The sequence below is a fragment of the Capra hircus genome, chromosome 10 (assembly GCF_001704415.2).
Source record: "Capra hircus breed San Clemente chromosome 10, ASM170441v1, whole genome shotgun sequence".
Taxonomy (NCBI): domain Eukaryota; kingdom Metazoa; phylum Chordata; class Mammalia; order Artiodactyla; family Bovidae; genus Capra; species Capra hircus.
In genome coordinates, this window is record NC_030817.1 from 93,018,989 (window position 1) to 93,037,548 (window position 18,560).

Sequence of the window (18,560 nt, forward strand, 5' to 3'; positions counted from 1 at the left end):
TAAACGAACCTAACAGAGACACAGGCAACATTCTATCCAAAAGCAGCAGGGATACACATTTGTTTCAAGTGAAGATGGAACATTCTTCAAGATGATGACATGCTAGGCTACAAACCAAGCCTCAAGCAACTAAGGCTTGAGGTGCAACTACAGATTATCACAGTAAGTGAAGTAAGTCAGAAAGAGGAACACAAATGCCATATGCTATCACTTACATGCAGAATCTAAAATATGGCACAAATGGACCTCTTTACAAAACAGAAACAGACTCACAGACACAGAGACCGTTCTTGTGGTTGCCAAAGGGGAGAGAGGGAGGGAAGGGGATGAACTGGGAGTCTGGAGTTAGTAGATGCAAGTTACTACATTTAAAACAGATAAACAAAAGCTTACTGTATAGCTCAGGGAACTATATCCAGTCTCCTGGGATAAACCATAATGGAAAACAATATTAAAAAAAAAGAATATATATGTGTGTATAACTGAGTCACTTTTCTGTACAGCAGAAATTAGCACAATCCTGTAAATCAATTATACTTCAATTTCAAATAAAGAAATTTAAGACTGAATTATTAGGCAGCTTTTCCAATCACAACAGTGAAAAACTAGAAACCCACTATAAGAAATAAACTGCAAAAAACACATAAGAGTCTAAACAACAAGCTACTATACAAGCAACTGGTCACTAGTGAACTCAAAAAGGAGATTTGAAAAAAATTACTGGAGACAAATGAAAATGTTAATATAATTATCTAAAATCCATGGGATAAGGCAAAAGCAGTTCTAAGAAGTTAAGAACAACACAAGCCTAACTCAGGAATAAGAAAAATTCCAAATAAACAATCGAACGTTACAGCTGAAGGACCTAGAAAAAGAAGGAAAAAATCCAAAGTTAAGAGAAGAAACAATAAAAGTCAGAATAGAAATAAATGATACAAGAAACCCCTGGGATTTCCAGTGGTTAGGACTCTGTGCTTCCACTGCAGGGGGGCACAGGTTTAAACTCTGTTGGGGAACTAAGATCCTGCAAGCTGCAAGGTACAGACAATAAAAAGAAGAAGAAGAAAGGATACAGAGATTAAAAAAAGAAAAAAGGTCAGTGAAACTATGAGATGGTTCTTTGAAAAAATAAACAAAATTGTTAAGCCTTTAGACAGACTCATCATCCGAGAGGACCCACATAAATAAAATCAAAAATCAAAGAGGAGAAGTTACAATTGATATTGCAGAAATGAAAAGAATAAGAGTTTACTATGAACAATGATATGCCAATAAAATGGACAATTCAGAAAAAAATGGATAAATCCTGAAAAACATAGTCTCCCAAGACTGAATCAGGATAGAAAAAATATCAATGAACCATTTACCAGAAATGAAAATGATTCAACAATCAAAAATCTCATAAGTAATAAAAATCCAGGACCAGATGACCTCACAAGTGAATTCTACCAAACATTTAGGGAATAGTTAAAAAACATAAATGATGATGCTGTTAAAGTGCTGCACTCCATATGCCAGCAAATTCAGAAAACTCAGCAGTGGCCACAGGACTGGAAAAGGTCAGTTTTCATCCAGAAAGGCAATGCCAAAGAATGCTCAAACGACTGCACAATTGCACTCATCTCACACACTAGTCAAGTGATACTTAAAATTCTCCAAGCCAGGTTTCAACAGTATATGAACCGAGAACTTCCAGATGTGCAAGCTCGATTTAGAAAAGGCAGAGGAACTGGAGATCAAATTGCCAACATCCGCTGGATCATCCAAAAAGCAAGAGAGTTCCAGAAAAACATCTACTTCTGCTTTATTGACTACACCAAAGCCTTTGACTATGTGGATCACAACAAACTGTGGAAAATCCTTAAAGAGATGGGAATACCAGACCACCTAACCTGCCTCCTGAGAAATCTGTATGCAGGTCAAGAAGCAACAGTTAAAACCAGACATGGAACAACAGACTAGTTCCAAGTTGGGAAGGGAGTATATTGTCATCCTGCTTATTTAACTTACATGTAATGAGTACACCATGAGGAATGCCGGGCTGGATAAAGCACAAACTGGAACTGAGATTGCTGGGAGAAATATCAATAACCTCAGATATGCAGATGACATCACCCTCATGGCAAAAAGCGAAGAGGAGCTGAGGAGCCTCTCGATGAAAGTGAAAGGGTAGAGTGAAAAAGTTGGCTTAAAACTCAACATTCAAATAATGAGGATCATGGCATCTGGTCCCATCACTTCATGGCAAATAGATGGGGAAACAATGGAAACAGTGACAGACTTTATTTTGGGGGGCTCTAAAATCACTGCAGATGGTGACTGCAATTGTGAAATTAAAAGATGTTTGTTCCTTGGAAGAAAAGCTATGACCAATCTAGACAGCATATTGAAAAGCAGAGACATTACTTTACCAACAAAGGTCTGTCTAGTCAAAGCTATGGTTTTTCCAGTAGTCATATATGAATAAGAGAGTTGGACCATAAAGAAGGCTGAACATCAAACAATTGATGCTTTTGAACTGTGGTGTTGGAGAAGACTCTTGAGAGTCCCTTGGACTGCAAGGAGATCCAACCAGTCCATCCTAAAGGAAATCAGTCCTGAATATTCACTGAAAGGACTGATGCTGAAGCTGAAGCTCTAATACTTTGGCCACCTGATGTGAAGAACTGACTCAATGGAAAAGACCCTGAGGCTGGGAAAGACTGAAGGCGGGAGGAGAAGGGGATGACAGAGGATGAGATGGTTGGATGGCATCACCGACTTGATGGACATGAGCTTCAGCAGGCTCGGGGAGTTGGTGCTGGACAGGGAAGCTCAGCATGCTGCAGTTCATGGGTCACAAAGAGTCACACACGACTGAGCTGAACTGAACTACTGAACTAACAAACCTGTCTTTCTCAAATTATTCTAAGAAGTTAAAGAGGAAGGAACATTTTGAACTCATTCTATAAGGCCAGCATCAGCCTGACACGAAAACCAAACACACCACAAATAAAATAGAATTTCAGGCCAATATCACTGATGAACACAGATGTAAAAATACTAGCATAGCAAATTCAACAATATATTAAAAGACCACACACCACGATCAAATGGGATTTATCCCAGGAATGCAAGGATGGTTCAATACCCACAAATCAATCAACGTGATACACCACACTAACACACTGAAGAGTAAAAATCATATGAATATCTCAACAGATACAGAGAAAGTTTCTGACAAAATTCAACATCAACTTAGGATAAACTAAACAAAGTAGATACAAAGGAAATGTACTTCAACACAATAAAGGTCACGTATAACAAACCCACCCTGGAGGAGGGCATGGCAACCCACTCCAGTATTCCTGCCTGAGGATCCCATGGAGAGAGGACCCTGGTGGGCTATAGTCGACGGGGTCACAAAAAGTCAGACCCGACTGAAACTACTCAGCACACACACATACATATGACAAACCATGCCCAGCATCATACTCAAAGCTGGGAAGCTGAAGCGTCTTCTCTAAGATCAGGCACAAGACCGGTGTCACACTTGCCACATCTATTCAACACAATATTGGACGTCCTCGCCACAGAAAACAGGCAAGAAGAAGAAAGAAAAGAAGTCCACACGAGAAAAGAAGTTAGACTGTCACTGTTTGCCGGTGACATGATACAACAGATAGAAAATCCTAAAGACATTACCAAAACCTATGAGAACTAATATGAACTCAGTAAAGCTTCAGAATACAAATATATAAAAATACAGAAACCTGCTGTATCTTTATATACATAACAACAAACTACAAGAGAAATTAAGAAAACAATCACATTTATAACTGCATCAAAAAGAAATAAAATACCTAGGAATAAATCAAACCAAAGAGGTAACAGACTCATACTCTGAAAACTCTAAGATATTGATGAAAGAAAGGGAAAGATATACTGTGCTCATGGATTAGGGAAATTAATACTGTTAAAATGGCTATACTATATCCAAAGCAAACTATATACTTAATGCAGTCTCTATCAAATTCCAATGGTGTTTTTCAAAAAACTAGAAAAATTCTGTAATTTGTAGGGAAACAGAAAAAGAACCCAAATAGCCAAACAATCTTAAGAAAGAAGAACAAAGCTGGAGGTACCCTGCACTCTAATTTAAAAATATACTACAAAGCTACAGTAACCAACAGTATGGTACCAGCACAAAAGAAGACAGATAGATCAATGCAATAGAATAGAGCCCAGAAATAAACTCACATTTATATGAGCAACTAATCTACAAGGGAGGCAAGAATATACAATGGGAAAAGACTGCCTCTTTAGTAAATGGTGTTGGAAAAACTAAACAGCTAAATGCAAAAAAGTGAAACTGGACCATTTTCTCACACCATACACAAAAATAAATTCAAAATAGATTAAAGACTTAAATGTAACAAAGGAGGAAAGAATATACAATGGAGAAAAGACAGTCTCTTTAGCAAGTGATGTTGGGAAAGCTGACAGCCACATATAAAAATCAGTAAATTTAGAACATTCCCTCATAGCCTACCCAAAAATAAACTAAAAATGGCCTTAAAGAGTTAAATATTAAGACATGATACCATAAAACTCTTAGAATATAGGTAAAATATTCTTTGACATACAGTAGCAATGTTTTCATATGTCAGTGTTTCAAAACTATAGAAATATAAACAAAGGGGATCTAATCACACTTAAATGCTTTTGCACAGCAAACTAAACTATAAATGAACAAAAAGACAACCTACAGACTGGGAGAAAATCTTCACAAATGATGTGACTAATGACAATTTCCAAAATACATAAACAGCTCATACAACTCAGTAAGAAAAGAAAAACAAATAACACAATAAAAAAATTGGGAAGAAGACCTAAATAGACATTTCTCCAAAGAAAACATACAGATAGCCAAGAGGCCCATGAAAAGATGCTTCTTCGCTAATTATTAGAGAACTGCAAATCAAAACTATAATGAAGTAACATCCCACACTGTTCAGAATGGCCATGATTAAAAAGTCTACAAATAATAAATGCTGGAGATGGTGTGGAGAAAAGAGAACCCTCCTGTACTGTTGATGGGAATATAAGTTGTGCAGCCACTATGGAATATAGTATGGAAGTTCCTTAAAATGCTAAAAATAGAGTTACACTGGGCTTCCAAGGTGGCTCAGTGGTCAAGAATCCACTTGCTCATGTAGGGGACATGGGTTCAATCCCTGGGTTGGGAAGATCCCCTGGAGAAGGAAAAGGCAACCCACTCGAGTCTTCCTGCCTGGGGAACCCCATGGACAGAGGAGCCTGGTGGGCTACAGTCCATGGGGTCGCACAGAGTGGGATACGACTGAGCCTGCACACGGAGAGTTACATTATGGTCCATCAATCCTACTCCTGGGCAGATATTCAGAGAAAACACACCAATATTCACAGCAGCACTGTTTATAACAGCCAAGACACAGACGCAACCTAAAAGTTCACAGACAGATCAACTAATAAAGAGGTGGTATATATACACAACGGACTCTACTCAGCCACGAAAAAGGATCACGCCGTTTGCAGCAACGTGGATACAACTAGAGATTATTATCCTAAATGAAGTAGATCAGAAAAAGACAAATATTATATAAATCACTTATACATGGAATCTAAAACATGACACAAACTCGCTTACAAAATAGAAACAGACATGGGGTCACAGAGAGTCAGACATGAGCACACATGCAAGCAAGCAACCTATTTCCCCCAAAGATACCAATTTACACTAACAAATATATATATATCCTATATTTGCTAGCAGTGGATTTTTTTCTTATGTTTCCTAACATACGTAACTGCTCAACATAACTAAGAATGTTGAACTTTTACCCACAGCTGCTTATAAACTGTTTTTCTTGTGTTGTGAGTTGTGCACTGACATCAGCGTATCAACAGATGCTCTGAATGGTCTTCTTCCAAATTACACAACACAGAGTACTTTATCTGCCCTATATCTACCTGCTTCAAACTTTAAAAAATTTTTTCAGTGGTCAATTTCAGGCTGAAAAAAAGAAAAAGAATGTTTCTGCTTCTCATAACTGAGAAATGGTAAAAAGTCCATGTTTTCCCCATGTGAAAGTTTCTTCCGGTAAGATTCTGGCACCTCATTATTATATAATGGAATATTCTAATCGAATGCTATATCTAAAACACAGACTTACTGGGTAGGGTGGGTAGGGGACTGGGACTGGCATCCATACACTGCATGTGTGTGCTCAGCTGCTCCGTCGTGTCTGACTCTTTGTGACCCCGGGGACTGCAGCCCACCAGGCTTCTCTGTCCATGGGGTTCTCCAGGCTAGAATCCTGGAGTGGGGTGCCGTTTCCTACACCAAGGGATCTTCTCGAACCAGGGACTGAATCTGAGCTTCCTGAGTCTCCAGCGCTGGCAGGTAGATTTCCTCCCTAGCGCCACCAGGAAGCCACAGATACGCTACTACGTGTAAAGCAGACGCCTGATGAGAACCACGCACACAGCACGCGGAGCTCTGCTCAGTGCTCTGCGGTGACCTAAATGCCGAGGAAATCCAGGAAGAGGAGACACACACATCTCACACATCTGTGGCTGAATGACTCTGCCGTACAGCACAAACTAACACAACACTATAAAGCAAAGATACTCTAATTAAATTTTAAAAAAAAAGCAGAGCTACTAAATGATTTCCAGTTTCATCAAAAATTTTGGCTTTGGGACTTCCCTGGTGGTCTAGTGGTTAGGAATTCAGCTTCCAAAGCAGGGGACACAGTTTCTATTCCTGCTGGAGGAACTAAGATACCATATGCTGCCGGCCAGCTGAGCCTGGGCACTACAATCAGAGAAGCCCAAACACCGCAATGAAGAGCCTGCACACCACAAAAAGACCCAGAGTAGCCAAATAGTAAAGCAGAAGGCAAAAAAAGAAATCTGGCTTAACTATGCCACCATTGTGTAAGTTTTCAAAATTATGATGACATTACCTTTTCTTCATTTGTCGTAGAAGAATCTGGATCCTTTCTTTTTTTCTTCAATTTTTTATCTTTACTTTGTTTTGTGCCAGAAGTCTGATAAGGCTGCAAATCCACTCGAGAATGAAACTGGTATCGACCACTTTCCACGTCACAGTAGTAATAAATTCCAGTGGAGGGATCATAATACAGCTGGTTTTCCTTTCAAAGTGAAGGGAACAGTAAGTTCTATTCATGATGAAATCAAATAGAAAACTAAACTTTCTAGTAAATGTGTTTCTTTAAAGAATTACAGTTTTTTCTGGAAAAAAAAAAAGATAACATAATAAAAATGCTTGTAATTTTCCAAAATACCATTCAATATCTCCTCTACTTTTCCAAGTGTGGAAAATAAATACATATATATATTAAATTAAATCTCAGATAATTGCCAACATTTGACCATGTTTATGCTTACAGAAATAGCAATTTCAGATGGTTCAACAAGAAACCTTTAGAAGTCATGAAAACTAAGGCATGCATCAGAAAAAGCTGACCACATAAAAGCAATTCCAGACTCATCATCTATATAATTACATGGTAATGATTTGGTAGTATAAACCCCTAAGCTCTCCTCTCAGTGTCATAAAGATTTGTCTCTTACTGTTCATGATTCAAAATTCTGGAGAAAATTTGAAAATAAAATTAAGCTCATGAATACTGTAACATAACATTCTATACAAAGAAATCAAACAACTGTCTTCACTAATCAATTCTACACTAAGCAACTACATAAGACTTACTGTAAAGCAGCCATGCAATAAAGAATTTTGGTCAATTATAGATAAAAACTAGAAAGATAAAATTATAGAATCATCTGCATTTATTAGATACTGGCCAAGATTTCCAAATCTTGAAAAACTTTTTCCAAAAACTTTTTGGAAAACTCAGCAGTGGCCACAGGACTGGAAAAGGTCAGTTTTCATTCCAATCCCAAAGAAAGGCAATGCCAAAGAATGCTCAAACGACCGCACAATTGCATTCATTTCACACGCTAGTGAAGTAATGCTCAAGATTCTCCAAGCCAGGCTTCAGCAATACGTGAACCGTGAACTTCCAGATGTTCAAGCTGGTTTTAGAAAAGGCAGAGGAGCCAGAGATCAAATTGCCAACATCTGCTGGATCATGGAAAAAGCAAGAGAGTTCCAGAAAAACATCTATTTCTGCTTTATTGACTATGCCAAAGCCTTTGACTGTGTGGATCACAATCAACTGTGGAAAATTCTGAAAGAGATGGGAATACCAGACTACCTGACCTGCCTCTTGAGAAACCTATATGCAGGTCAGGAAGCAACAGTTAGAACTGGACATGGAACAACAGAATGGTTCCAAATAGGAAAAGGAGTACGTCAAGGCTGTCTATTGTCACCCTGCTTATTTAACTTATATGCAGAGTACATCATGAGAAACGCTGGGCTGGAAGAAGCACAAGCTGGAATCAAGATTGCCGGGAGAAATATCAATAACCTCAGAAATGCAGATGACACCACCGTTATGGCAGAAAGTGAAGAGGAACTAAAAAGCCTCTTGATGAAAGTGAAAGTGGAGAGTGAAAAAGTTGGCTTAAAGCTCAACATTAAGAAAACAAAGATCATGGCATCTGGTCCCATCACTTCATGGGAAATAGATAGGGAAACAATGGAAACAGTGTCAGACTTTATTTTTTTGGGCTCCAAAGTCACTGCAGATGGTGACTGCAGCCATGAAATTAAAAGATGCTTACTCCTTGCAAGAAAAGTTATGACCAACCTAGATAGCATATTCAAAAGCAGAGACATTACTTTGCCAACAAAGGTCCGTCTAGTCAAGGCTATGGTTTTTCCAGTGGTCATGTATGGATGTGAGAGTTGGACTGTGAAGAAGGCTGAGTGCCAAAGAATTGATGCTTTTGAACTGTGGTGTTGGAGAAGACTCTTGAGAGTCCCTTGGACTGCAAGGAGATCCAACCAGTCCATTCTGAAGGGCATCAGCCTTGGGATTTCTTTGGAGAGAATGATGCTAAAGCTGAAACTCCAGTACTTTGGCCACCTCATGCAAAGAGCTGACTCATTGGAAAAGACTCTGATGCTGGGAGGGATTGGGGGCAAGAGGAAAAGGGGACGACAGAGGATGAGATGACTGGATGGCATCACTGACTTGATAGATGCCGAGTCTGAGTGAATTCCAGGAGTCGGTGATGGACAGGGAGGCCTGGTGTGCTGTGATTCATGGGGTCGCAAAGAGTCGGACATGACTGAGCGACTGAACTGAACTGGCCAAGATTTGATTGAATCATCTATATCTTATTTACATCATAAATCCATGCAGATCAGACCTGGAAACATCTGGCAATACACTGAGATTAAGCAACTAAAGCTTCCTGAAAAAGAATTATTTTTCTAAGTGTTGATACTATTACAATTTACTGATTCATTTTGTCATCTCTTACAAAAAATATTTATAATCCTCACTATCCTTCCTTTAGCTAAAAAACTGAATGGAAGCTTTAAATCTTTATTTCCAACGATAACAGAACTTCTACAACTGAAATCTTTTTAATCTGTTACCTTTCAGCCCGAAATACAGACATTTCAATTATGTAAGAAAATTTTTATTTAATTAAAATAAAATGAAAACTAGCAAAATAAAAATGGCAAAACAATGACGCCCCTACTCCAAAGACACACAACCTGCAGAACGTGATTAAGCATTTACGGAAGAGATGTCAGGAGGAAAGCTACAGAAAGGAAGGTGGAAGAATGGCAGACGCTAATGTCATATACTTGGAAATCGCGTATTTTCCTAGAAACCAATTAGCTAATCATTATTTTCTTTGGTAATAAGAGTTTAAACATTTATTTCCTGGGTATTAATTAACATTTTCAATTGGCATACTCCTATGAAAGGAAACTCTCTCTTTACAAAGTATTTACAAAGTACTGTACCAAGTGCCAACTGACAAGCTAATGAAATCGATTATCTAACTAAAATATTTACTCTTATCATTATGTTCCCTAGATTAGTTAATAGCAGTTCCTATAACTGGAATTGTGAATATCTACTCCACTTTGTGGCACTCATTACATTCTGTAATTCCTGAACCAGATCATATTTGTAGACCACAGAGGTTGAAGAATGTGGGTGTGCTGAGTTCCATCATTACTGTCATCAAAAGCTGAAAAAATCCAACTCAGTACTAGATCTTCAACAATCAAAACACTGCATTATATATCAAGAATTTTATTTTCTGGTTTTGTCCTAGTTGGTGGTTCACTGTATTTCTGATTCCACACTAATTCCCTAGTTCTCACTGTTAACAGATCGATTTTTTTTTTAAGTAGAATGCTTAAAGGACACAGAAAATAAAACACTAATAATAAACATGCCATAAAGAACTTTTAAAAAAAGACTCCTTTGTGGACTAAAATGAATTCACAAAGATACAAGTATTTGAAACAATTAAAAAACAAAAATCTCACCGCCAAGCCTAGAACTAACAATGTTACTTCTGTATAAATTCTATGAAAAAATGTTAAGTTCTGAAACATTTTACAAAATGCAGTTCTCATCTCTTTTTATTAATAAATATGCTAATTTTTGTATGTTACTTTACAATGTAAAGGTTATTAGATCTCTCTAAAATAGTAATCTATAATAACACAATTAACTCATCTAATTAAATAAACATAAAAGTATAGTATCATAAGCTATTTTATAAATCTTTATTCTTATCAAGTAGCTCTGAATCAAACAATTTTTACATGCAGCTCCCTGCTTTTCTTAATTCAACCTAAGGTTTAATATTAAGCATTCAAGCAGCTAGGAACACAACCATCCAGTATGAAAAGGTCTGAGACACTTACGGAATCATAATAGAATCCAGTACTGTGATCAAAATACAATCCAGTGTTCTCATCATAGCTAAAGCCAGTCTGTGATACAGCAGCTTCTGCTGCAGCTCTCAAACTTTCAGCTAGTGATGAACCTTCTAAGGATGTATTCTCTGTTGCTAACGCAGATGCTGGCTCCTAGATATGGTACAATCATGTCAAATAGGACAAAAACATCCTTAAATAAAAAAGTAACAGAATTTGAACAATAAACAGACCTATAAACTATTTGGAATGTAAGACTTCAGTTTCTGCAATGGAAAGGGATGGCTATCAATTACAATTTGATTGCCATTAAAAAAAAATGTCAGTTAATTCAAATCTGACCCCGTTTTGAAGACATGAGTGAGTGAGTGACCATTATTCAAAAATAAATATCTAATACCATAGGGAAGCGATCCACAAAGTACAGATGGAACTATTCTTTACGACAAATGTTCAGGATTCTTCAATAGTTATAGGCGCAAAGGAAACAATTTTAGAAAATAGATGGGTGAGGAAAGCTATGAATTCTATATCACACATTAAGCAGTTGCCCTGTATAAACCTTACAAGATCCTGATTCAAACAAACTGTAGAAACTAATTTATAAAACATTCTGGGAAATTTGACAACGGCATGATGTTAGACATAAAGGAAGCATTGAAAGAAGCTGGTGTGAGCATGGTATTGTGATTGTTCAAGATTTTTTGGTTGAGTCAAAACATACTGACAAATTTTGCTTTAGTTTATGTGTACCATACTTTTTTTTGGGAACACAATAGAGTAGGAAAACAATAACACATATGAATCAGTTCTAATTTTTGTTTCTCAAAAAGTGTATAATTTACTACATAATTACAGCAGGTTTACAACCCTTGCATATCCTGCAATAAAAGAAATAACTCTATTTTTCTCCATAATAACAACAAAGAAGAGCAAGTTCCTGTAATAACGGTTTCAAGTAAAGCACTCTATTACCTGTGAATTCGAGGCAAAATGGTCCTCTTGTCCAAAATTAACATTTTCTGTTACATCAGTACCAGCATAAGTATCATTTTGTATGTGAGACTGGTCTTTAGAATTAAAAGTAGAAGCTTCGATATCCTTATCTTCCTGAACTGAGAGTTCAGATGCTTTATTTGAAAGATTAACTTCATTATAGTATGTCTGATAGTAATAATCTATTGCAAGAACAAAAAGTGGTATCATATTAGAATAGTGTATATAAAAGAACTTAATTCCAAAACATTACCAGCAAACACCAAAGAGCACGCATTGCATGCAACTTGTATTTTTACAATTAAACAGATTTTAACAGATTAAAATGAAGAGTGCAAGTAAATCTGCAGAAGGATACATCTTTGATTCTAACGTCACCTTCAGTACCCTAGCTGTCAAGCTAAAAAGAAAAAAAAAGGTGAGCAGATTTGGATTTTCCATAGCAAGAGTAAAAAGAGAAAACAGGTAGACAGGTTGTGTTCTGTCCAAAAAAGTCAGCAACTCTTAAAAATGTCTAAGCGCACACCTTAGTGGCGTTGAATATCAAACGACAGTGGAATAAAGACAACATGTCAAGGGCTCATTTTTCCATCACATTTCAGTCACGATGCTGACTTTTTAAAAAACATAATACCATAATTTGCTAAGTTGTGCACAGAATAAACAAGGCAAAATTGATTGGGAAAGACCATTTCTTGTGATTTCTATTTGTTAAAACCCAGGTGCTCAGTAATTTTGCCTCCCAACATCATGCCATTGATGAGGCCATGGTTGTAGGCCCAGCCTCCTCCCAGAAGGACCTGAGACTGACACGGAACTGATACTAAGTGTAATACGTCAACAAGAAAACACACCCCCTGGTCACAAGTAAGGCGAGGAGAGAGGAGACGGTTTACAGCAGAGCAAGAACTACTCGGTGAACATGCCACTCAAAACAGGAGCAATACTGCGCATTTACAAGAGCAACAAGTTCTGCTTTCCCACAAGAGCAAATAGATTATCTGAAAATGCCAAGTCATATAGAGAAAAGGCAACTTTGTAACAGCTCTATTTATCTGGGGGGGGTGGGGGGGTGGGGTGGGGGTTGGGTGGGTGGGTGTGTAGGTGTGTGTGTGTGTGTGTATATATATATATATATATATATATATATACACATATTTTTTTTTTTTAAGTTTAAAGAAAACGCCCCACTAGCATGATTTGAAGGTGAAAGTATTTGGATAGCTTCACTGTAAGGTGAGTACCTGAGATTGACCAAGGAGGATGGCTCTCTGTTTGTACTTCTACATCAGACTTTTTATTATCTTCACTTCTCCCACAATGGAGTATTTTACTGAGCTCTTCTACCTGAAAGAAAAAAAGGCTTTAGGAAATAAACCATACAGCCACCTACTAATATGTACATTATTCTCCTAAAATTACAGTAATTATTTTCCCTGGTAAAAGTTTGGAGAAGTACCAGGATCAGCTAGTTTCCTTTCAGAAAAACTAAAAATACTATAATTGGCTTTCATCTTTTACATCTGCAAAGGGAGGTGTTTTTATTCCTATACTCTCTTGGGAAACCTCAGACTATTCCTTCCAAAAATCAGACTCACGACATCAGTAAGACCCTGTGAACAGATTTATTTACTTCTAACAAAATAAGAATGCCTTTATACTAACATTTTAACTGGTCAGCAGCTCTCCCTGAGGAGAATTAAATTACCTAGTATCATTCAGTGTTCTCCACCTGGAATTAACTATTCACTTAAATAATGTCACTCATATACGTTAACACACTTTTTTCTTGAAATATTAATCTTACACCTAAATAACTGGAGCAGAAGGAAACAGAGATGACTGCCTCAGAGGGGCCTCTGGGCTCCCTGTACCTCACTGAAGGTCAAGGCCAGAGCACCAGAGTGTGAAGAACACCCATCAACAGAAAAGAGCACTTACTAGCAACCTCAGTCAGACAGGGTCTCAATGCAAGACTCAATTCAGCTCAGTTCAGTCCAGTCACTCAGTCACGCCTGACTCTTTGTGACCCCATGAACCACCACACGCATCCCTGTCCATCACCAACTCCCAGAGTTCACCCAAACACATGTGCATCAAGTCAGTGATGCCATCCAGCCGTCTCATCCTCTGTTGTCCCCTTCTCCGCCTGCCTTCAATCTTTCCTAGCATCAGGGTCTTTTCAAATGAGTCAGCTCTTCACATCAGGTGGCCAAAGTATTGGAGTTTTAGCTTCAGCATCATTCCCTCCAATGAACACCTAGGACTGATCTGCTTTAGGATGGACTGGTTGGATCTCCTTGCAGTCCAAGGGACTCTCAAGAGTCTTCTCCAACACCACAGTTCAAAAGCATCAGTTCTTTAATGCTCAGCTTTCTTTATAGCCCAACTCTCACATCCATACATGTCTACTGGAAAAGCCATAGCTTTGACTAGACGGACCTTTGTTGGCAAAGTAACGTCTCTGCTTTTCAACATGCTGTCTAGGTTGGTCGTAACTTTGCTTCCAAGGAGTAAGTGTCTTTTAATTTCATGGCTGCAGTCACCATCTGCAGTGATTTTGGAGCCCAAGAAAATAAAGTCTGTCACTGTTTCCATTGTTTCCCCATCTATTTCCCATGAAGTGTAGGACCAGATGCCATGATCTTAGTTTTCTGACTGCTGAGCTTTAGGCCAACTTTTTCACTCTCCTCTTTCACTTTCATCAAGAGGCTCTTCAGTTCCTCTTCACTTTCTGCCATAAGGGTGGTGTCATCTGCATTTCTGAGGTTACTGACATTTCTCCCGGCAATCTTGATTCCATCTTGTGCTTCATCCAGCTCAGCATTTCTCATGATGTACTCTGCATAATAGTTAAATAAGCAGGGTGACAATATACACCCTTGACGTACTCCCTTCCTGATTTGGAAAAGTCTGCTGTTCCATGTCCACTCCTAACTGTTGCTTCCTGACCTGCATACAGATTTCTCAAGAGGCAGGTCAGGTGGTCAGGTATTCCCATCTCTTCCAGAATTTTCCAGTTTATTTGATCCACACAGTCAAAGGCTTTGGCATAGTCAATAAAGCAGTAATAGATGTTTTTCTGTAATTCTCTTGCTTTCTCGATGATGCAATGTGAGATTATATTCCTTATAAGCATGAAACTAAAATACAAGCTTCCACATATTTCTTTCATGTTACATAGAGGTCAAAAAGAGAAAGGTGGTAAGACTGATTATATACTGATTTTCTATGCATTTCATCAAAGAAGGCAATAGCACCCCACTCCAGTACTCTTGCCTGGAAAATCCCATGGACAGAGGAGCCTGGTAGGCTGCAGTCCGTGGGATTGCTAAATTGGACACGACTGAGTGACTTCACTTTCACCTTTCGCTTTCATGCATTGGAGAAGGAAATGGCAACCCACTCCAGTGTTCTTGCCTGGAGAATCCCAGGGACGGGGGAGCCTGGTGGGCTGCTGTCTATGGGTCGCACAGAGTCGGACACGACTGAAGTGCCTTAGCAACTTAGCATGCATTTCATAAATGATCAGATCTGCTGCTACCACCAAAGCTGGAACTAGACTGAAGCAAGCAAGGCACCAAAGGCATAAAATTTAAGGAGGCACTCACACTTAGGTTCATGAAAGTCTAGGACAGTACCTGAGAATCAGTACCCCCTTGAATTTTTCGCCTTAGGTTACCGATTGCCTTGCCCTAGTCCTGGTTCTAGCTACTACTACTATTACTGTGAACAAGATAATTTATTTAGCACGTGCTACATTCTAGGCACTACACTTGGTACTTTGGATGACATCACATTCATTCTTACAACCACCTTACAAACTGGCTGTCCTAATCCCCATTTTAAACATGAGAAATTTAAAGAGATAAAGTAATTTGCACAAAGTGTCTTTGACTCCAAAGCCTGTACATTTATGTGTTTTACTGCTAGTTCAACTTCAGTTCTCAAGCCAATTTTTCACTGCTCCAGAGAAACAACTATCTAGTAATCAGCAACGACAGTTAACAAACTCCACCCAACTCCAGGGGCGGCTGACCAGAAAGATAATAAAGAGCCATTACTATCAATAGGAGAGTTACAGCTTTCTGCGCATTTCAATTTTTCATATTAGACGACTATCGAGTTAACACTAACAACCAAAATGCTAGCTCTTCAGACTAGCAGAAACGTTTTTAGAATCTCTAGCAAGCAGAACTTTCACAATTTAGAATTATAAAAGGATTTTTTTTAAGGCTATCAAATTTTCCTCCCCTCTCCCCACAATATTTTAACCGTATTTGTAGTCTCCTGTAGGTGTCCAAGAAACAGCTGTTGAGTAACCAAACACAAATTTTCTACATCATAATATTAACAACTCCATACAATGGTCACAGAAAGTCATTGCTACTCAGCACTTATTTGCATAGCTTATTTGACAAAGCATAACAAAGTCTGATACTTTAATTTTCACCCTACATATGTGGTTTTAGGAAATGTACCAATATATGTCAAAGGACAACAGTTTAACTGAAATTAATAATTACATGTAAATATAACTTGTTGGGAAAGAATGCAATAGACCAAAAAAATCAAGCTGGAAAAATTATACTGTTTAAAAATTCAAGGGGGTTACTGATTCTCAGGTACTATCCTAAACTTTCATGAGCCTAAGCGTGAGTGCCTCCATAAATTTTGTGCCTTAGGTGCCTTATTTGCTTCACTCTAGTTCCAGCTTCAGTGGTAGTAGCAGATGTTGGTCAGTTTAAATATTTGCCCTTACTGTATTTTATGGCAAAAAGTTAGCTGCTTAGTGTCTTTAACAAGCAGAGTTCTATCTTCCCGACTTCCACCAGACAACTCAAGATAAATGCCCAGAACAACCTCACATTAATACCTTCTTGCTCTTTAGTCGCTCAGTCGTGTCTGAATCTTCACGACCCTATGAACTGTAGCCCATTAGGCTTCTCTGTCCATGGGACTTCCCAGGCAAGAATACTGGAGGGGATTGCTATTACCTGCTCCACACGATTTTCCGGACCCTCCCACTCAGGTCTCCTGAATTGGCAGGTGGATTCTTTTACCACTGAGCCACCAGGGAAGCCCCCTCACATATGCATAGCGATCAAAACGGTGAAGCAGTTTATGGACGCTTAATTTGACTTAACCTTCATCAGTTGGTCCCATCATTCTCATTTTATGGGCAACCAAGGCTCAATTCAAGGCTCAACCAAGGTCGCAGAGTCGGACACGACTGAGCGACTTGAACTGGAACTTGAAAGCTCAATTTCAGTTCACCCTTCTAGACAATGATAAATGGGGCTGACTGCAATTGGTGCTTTACAAACTCAAAAAGTGATCTGGAATATTGTAAATGTGCCTACTGCCAAGGGGATTTTACAAGTGAGAATGAAAACTCAAGGTCCTTAAGTTCACTTCACGCCCGGTCGCAACTGCAGCTCACGCATTTCATCTAAACCGAGTACCCCAACTCTTAGGTTTGTTCCAAAGGTTCTTGTAATTAAAATAGCACAAAACTTTTAACTCTTCCAGGAACTCTCTAAAGCAGTCCAGGGCCCTGCCAGGGAGCCCTCCGGAGGCGATCCCAGGCCTCGAAGGCCTCGCCGCTGGGTGGGGCGTGGGGCTGGAACCGGACGGCGCACCTGGGTGCGGAGCTCCTGGTTGTTGCTCTCGGCGCTCTGGTACAGCCGCTCCGTGTGGTGCAGCAGCTTCTCGATCTCCCGCACTTGTCGCTTGCAGCTCCGCAGCTCGCGTTCCAACGTCTCCACCTTGCGCCTCAGCTGGGCCAGCTCAGGCTCGGGGGAGGGTGGCGGCGACGGAGACAACGAAGGCGGCGGCGCCCCGGAGGCCATGGGGTCCGGCGCGAGGCGGCCCTTGGGCGCGGAGGGGGCTGCGCTCAGACCGAGGCGGACGCCGGTGGACCCGGGAGCCAAGGGAGCGCGTGGGCAGCGAAAGGCGGCCTCAGCTCCGCCCGGCCGCGGTGGCCCCTGGCCATGACGCCCTGAAGCTTGTTCCCTGTAGCCGAGAGGGACTGCGGACAAACAAACAAGGGAACGGATAATGGGCACGGCCCAGCCAGGCCGGCTTTCAAACAGTAAAACTTTATTGGTAACTTCCCGTCCAACCGACCCCGTAAGCCGCAGAAACGTTAGACAAATGGGCGGGCTAGAGAAGGGACCGAAGCGATCCGGCCTTTTCTCGGCGGAACCGGAAACGATGGTGCCGGCGGTGGGTGGGACCGACACGGAAAAGGAAGCGACGGGAGCCGAGAAGGGCCTTACGACGCACAAGCGCAGGCTGCCAGGTGGGCGGGGCGAGGGCGGGGTGGGGCGGCACCGAGGGCGTGAAGAGCCAATGCGAAAGCTGCTACAGACTGTAGCTCAGGAGAGATGAACTAAGTCGAGCATTCTTGCAGGCTTTTACCATAGTACGCTTTCAAAACGTTTTCAAACTTCTTGCCCCGAGTTCACTTCCTAGCTGCTTATTTTACAGAGAAGAAGAGCGAATCTCCAAGAAATGATTTGCCAAGAATTAGTGGCTCAAGCGGTAAAGAATCTGCCTGCAAGAGACGAGGTTTCCATCCCTGGGTCAGGAAGACCTCGTGGAAGAGGAAAGGGCAACCCACTCCGGGATTGCCTGGAAAATTCGATAGACAGAGGAGGCTGGCGGGCTGCAGTCCATGCGGTCTCGAAGA

General features: G+C 39.9%; 1 protein-coding gene across 1 annotated transcript in view; it reads right to left on the reverse strand.

The window, feature by feature from the left end:
• AGGF1 (angiogenic factor with G-patch and FHA domains 1) overlaps nt 1-18,077 on the reverse strand; it is a 44,132-nt gene extending 26,055 nt beyond the window's left edge. The window contains exons 1-5 of the mRNA XM_018053693.1: nt 17,509-18,077; nt 13,111-13,213; nt 11,846-12,048; nt 10,859-11,023; nt 6,990-7,178 (exon numbers count right to left, since the gene is read on the reverse strand). Coding sequence (XP_017909182.1) covers nt 6,990-7,178; nt 10,859-11,023; nt 11,846-12,048; nt 13,111-13,213; nt 17,509-17,718 — 870 coding nt within the window. The 5' untranslated portion in view covers nt 17,719-18,077. The remainder of the gene's footprint in view (nt 1-6,989; nt 7,179-10,858; nt 11,024-11,845; nt 12,049-13,110; nt 13,214-17,508) is intronic.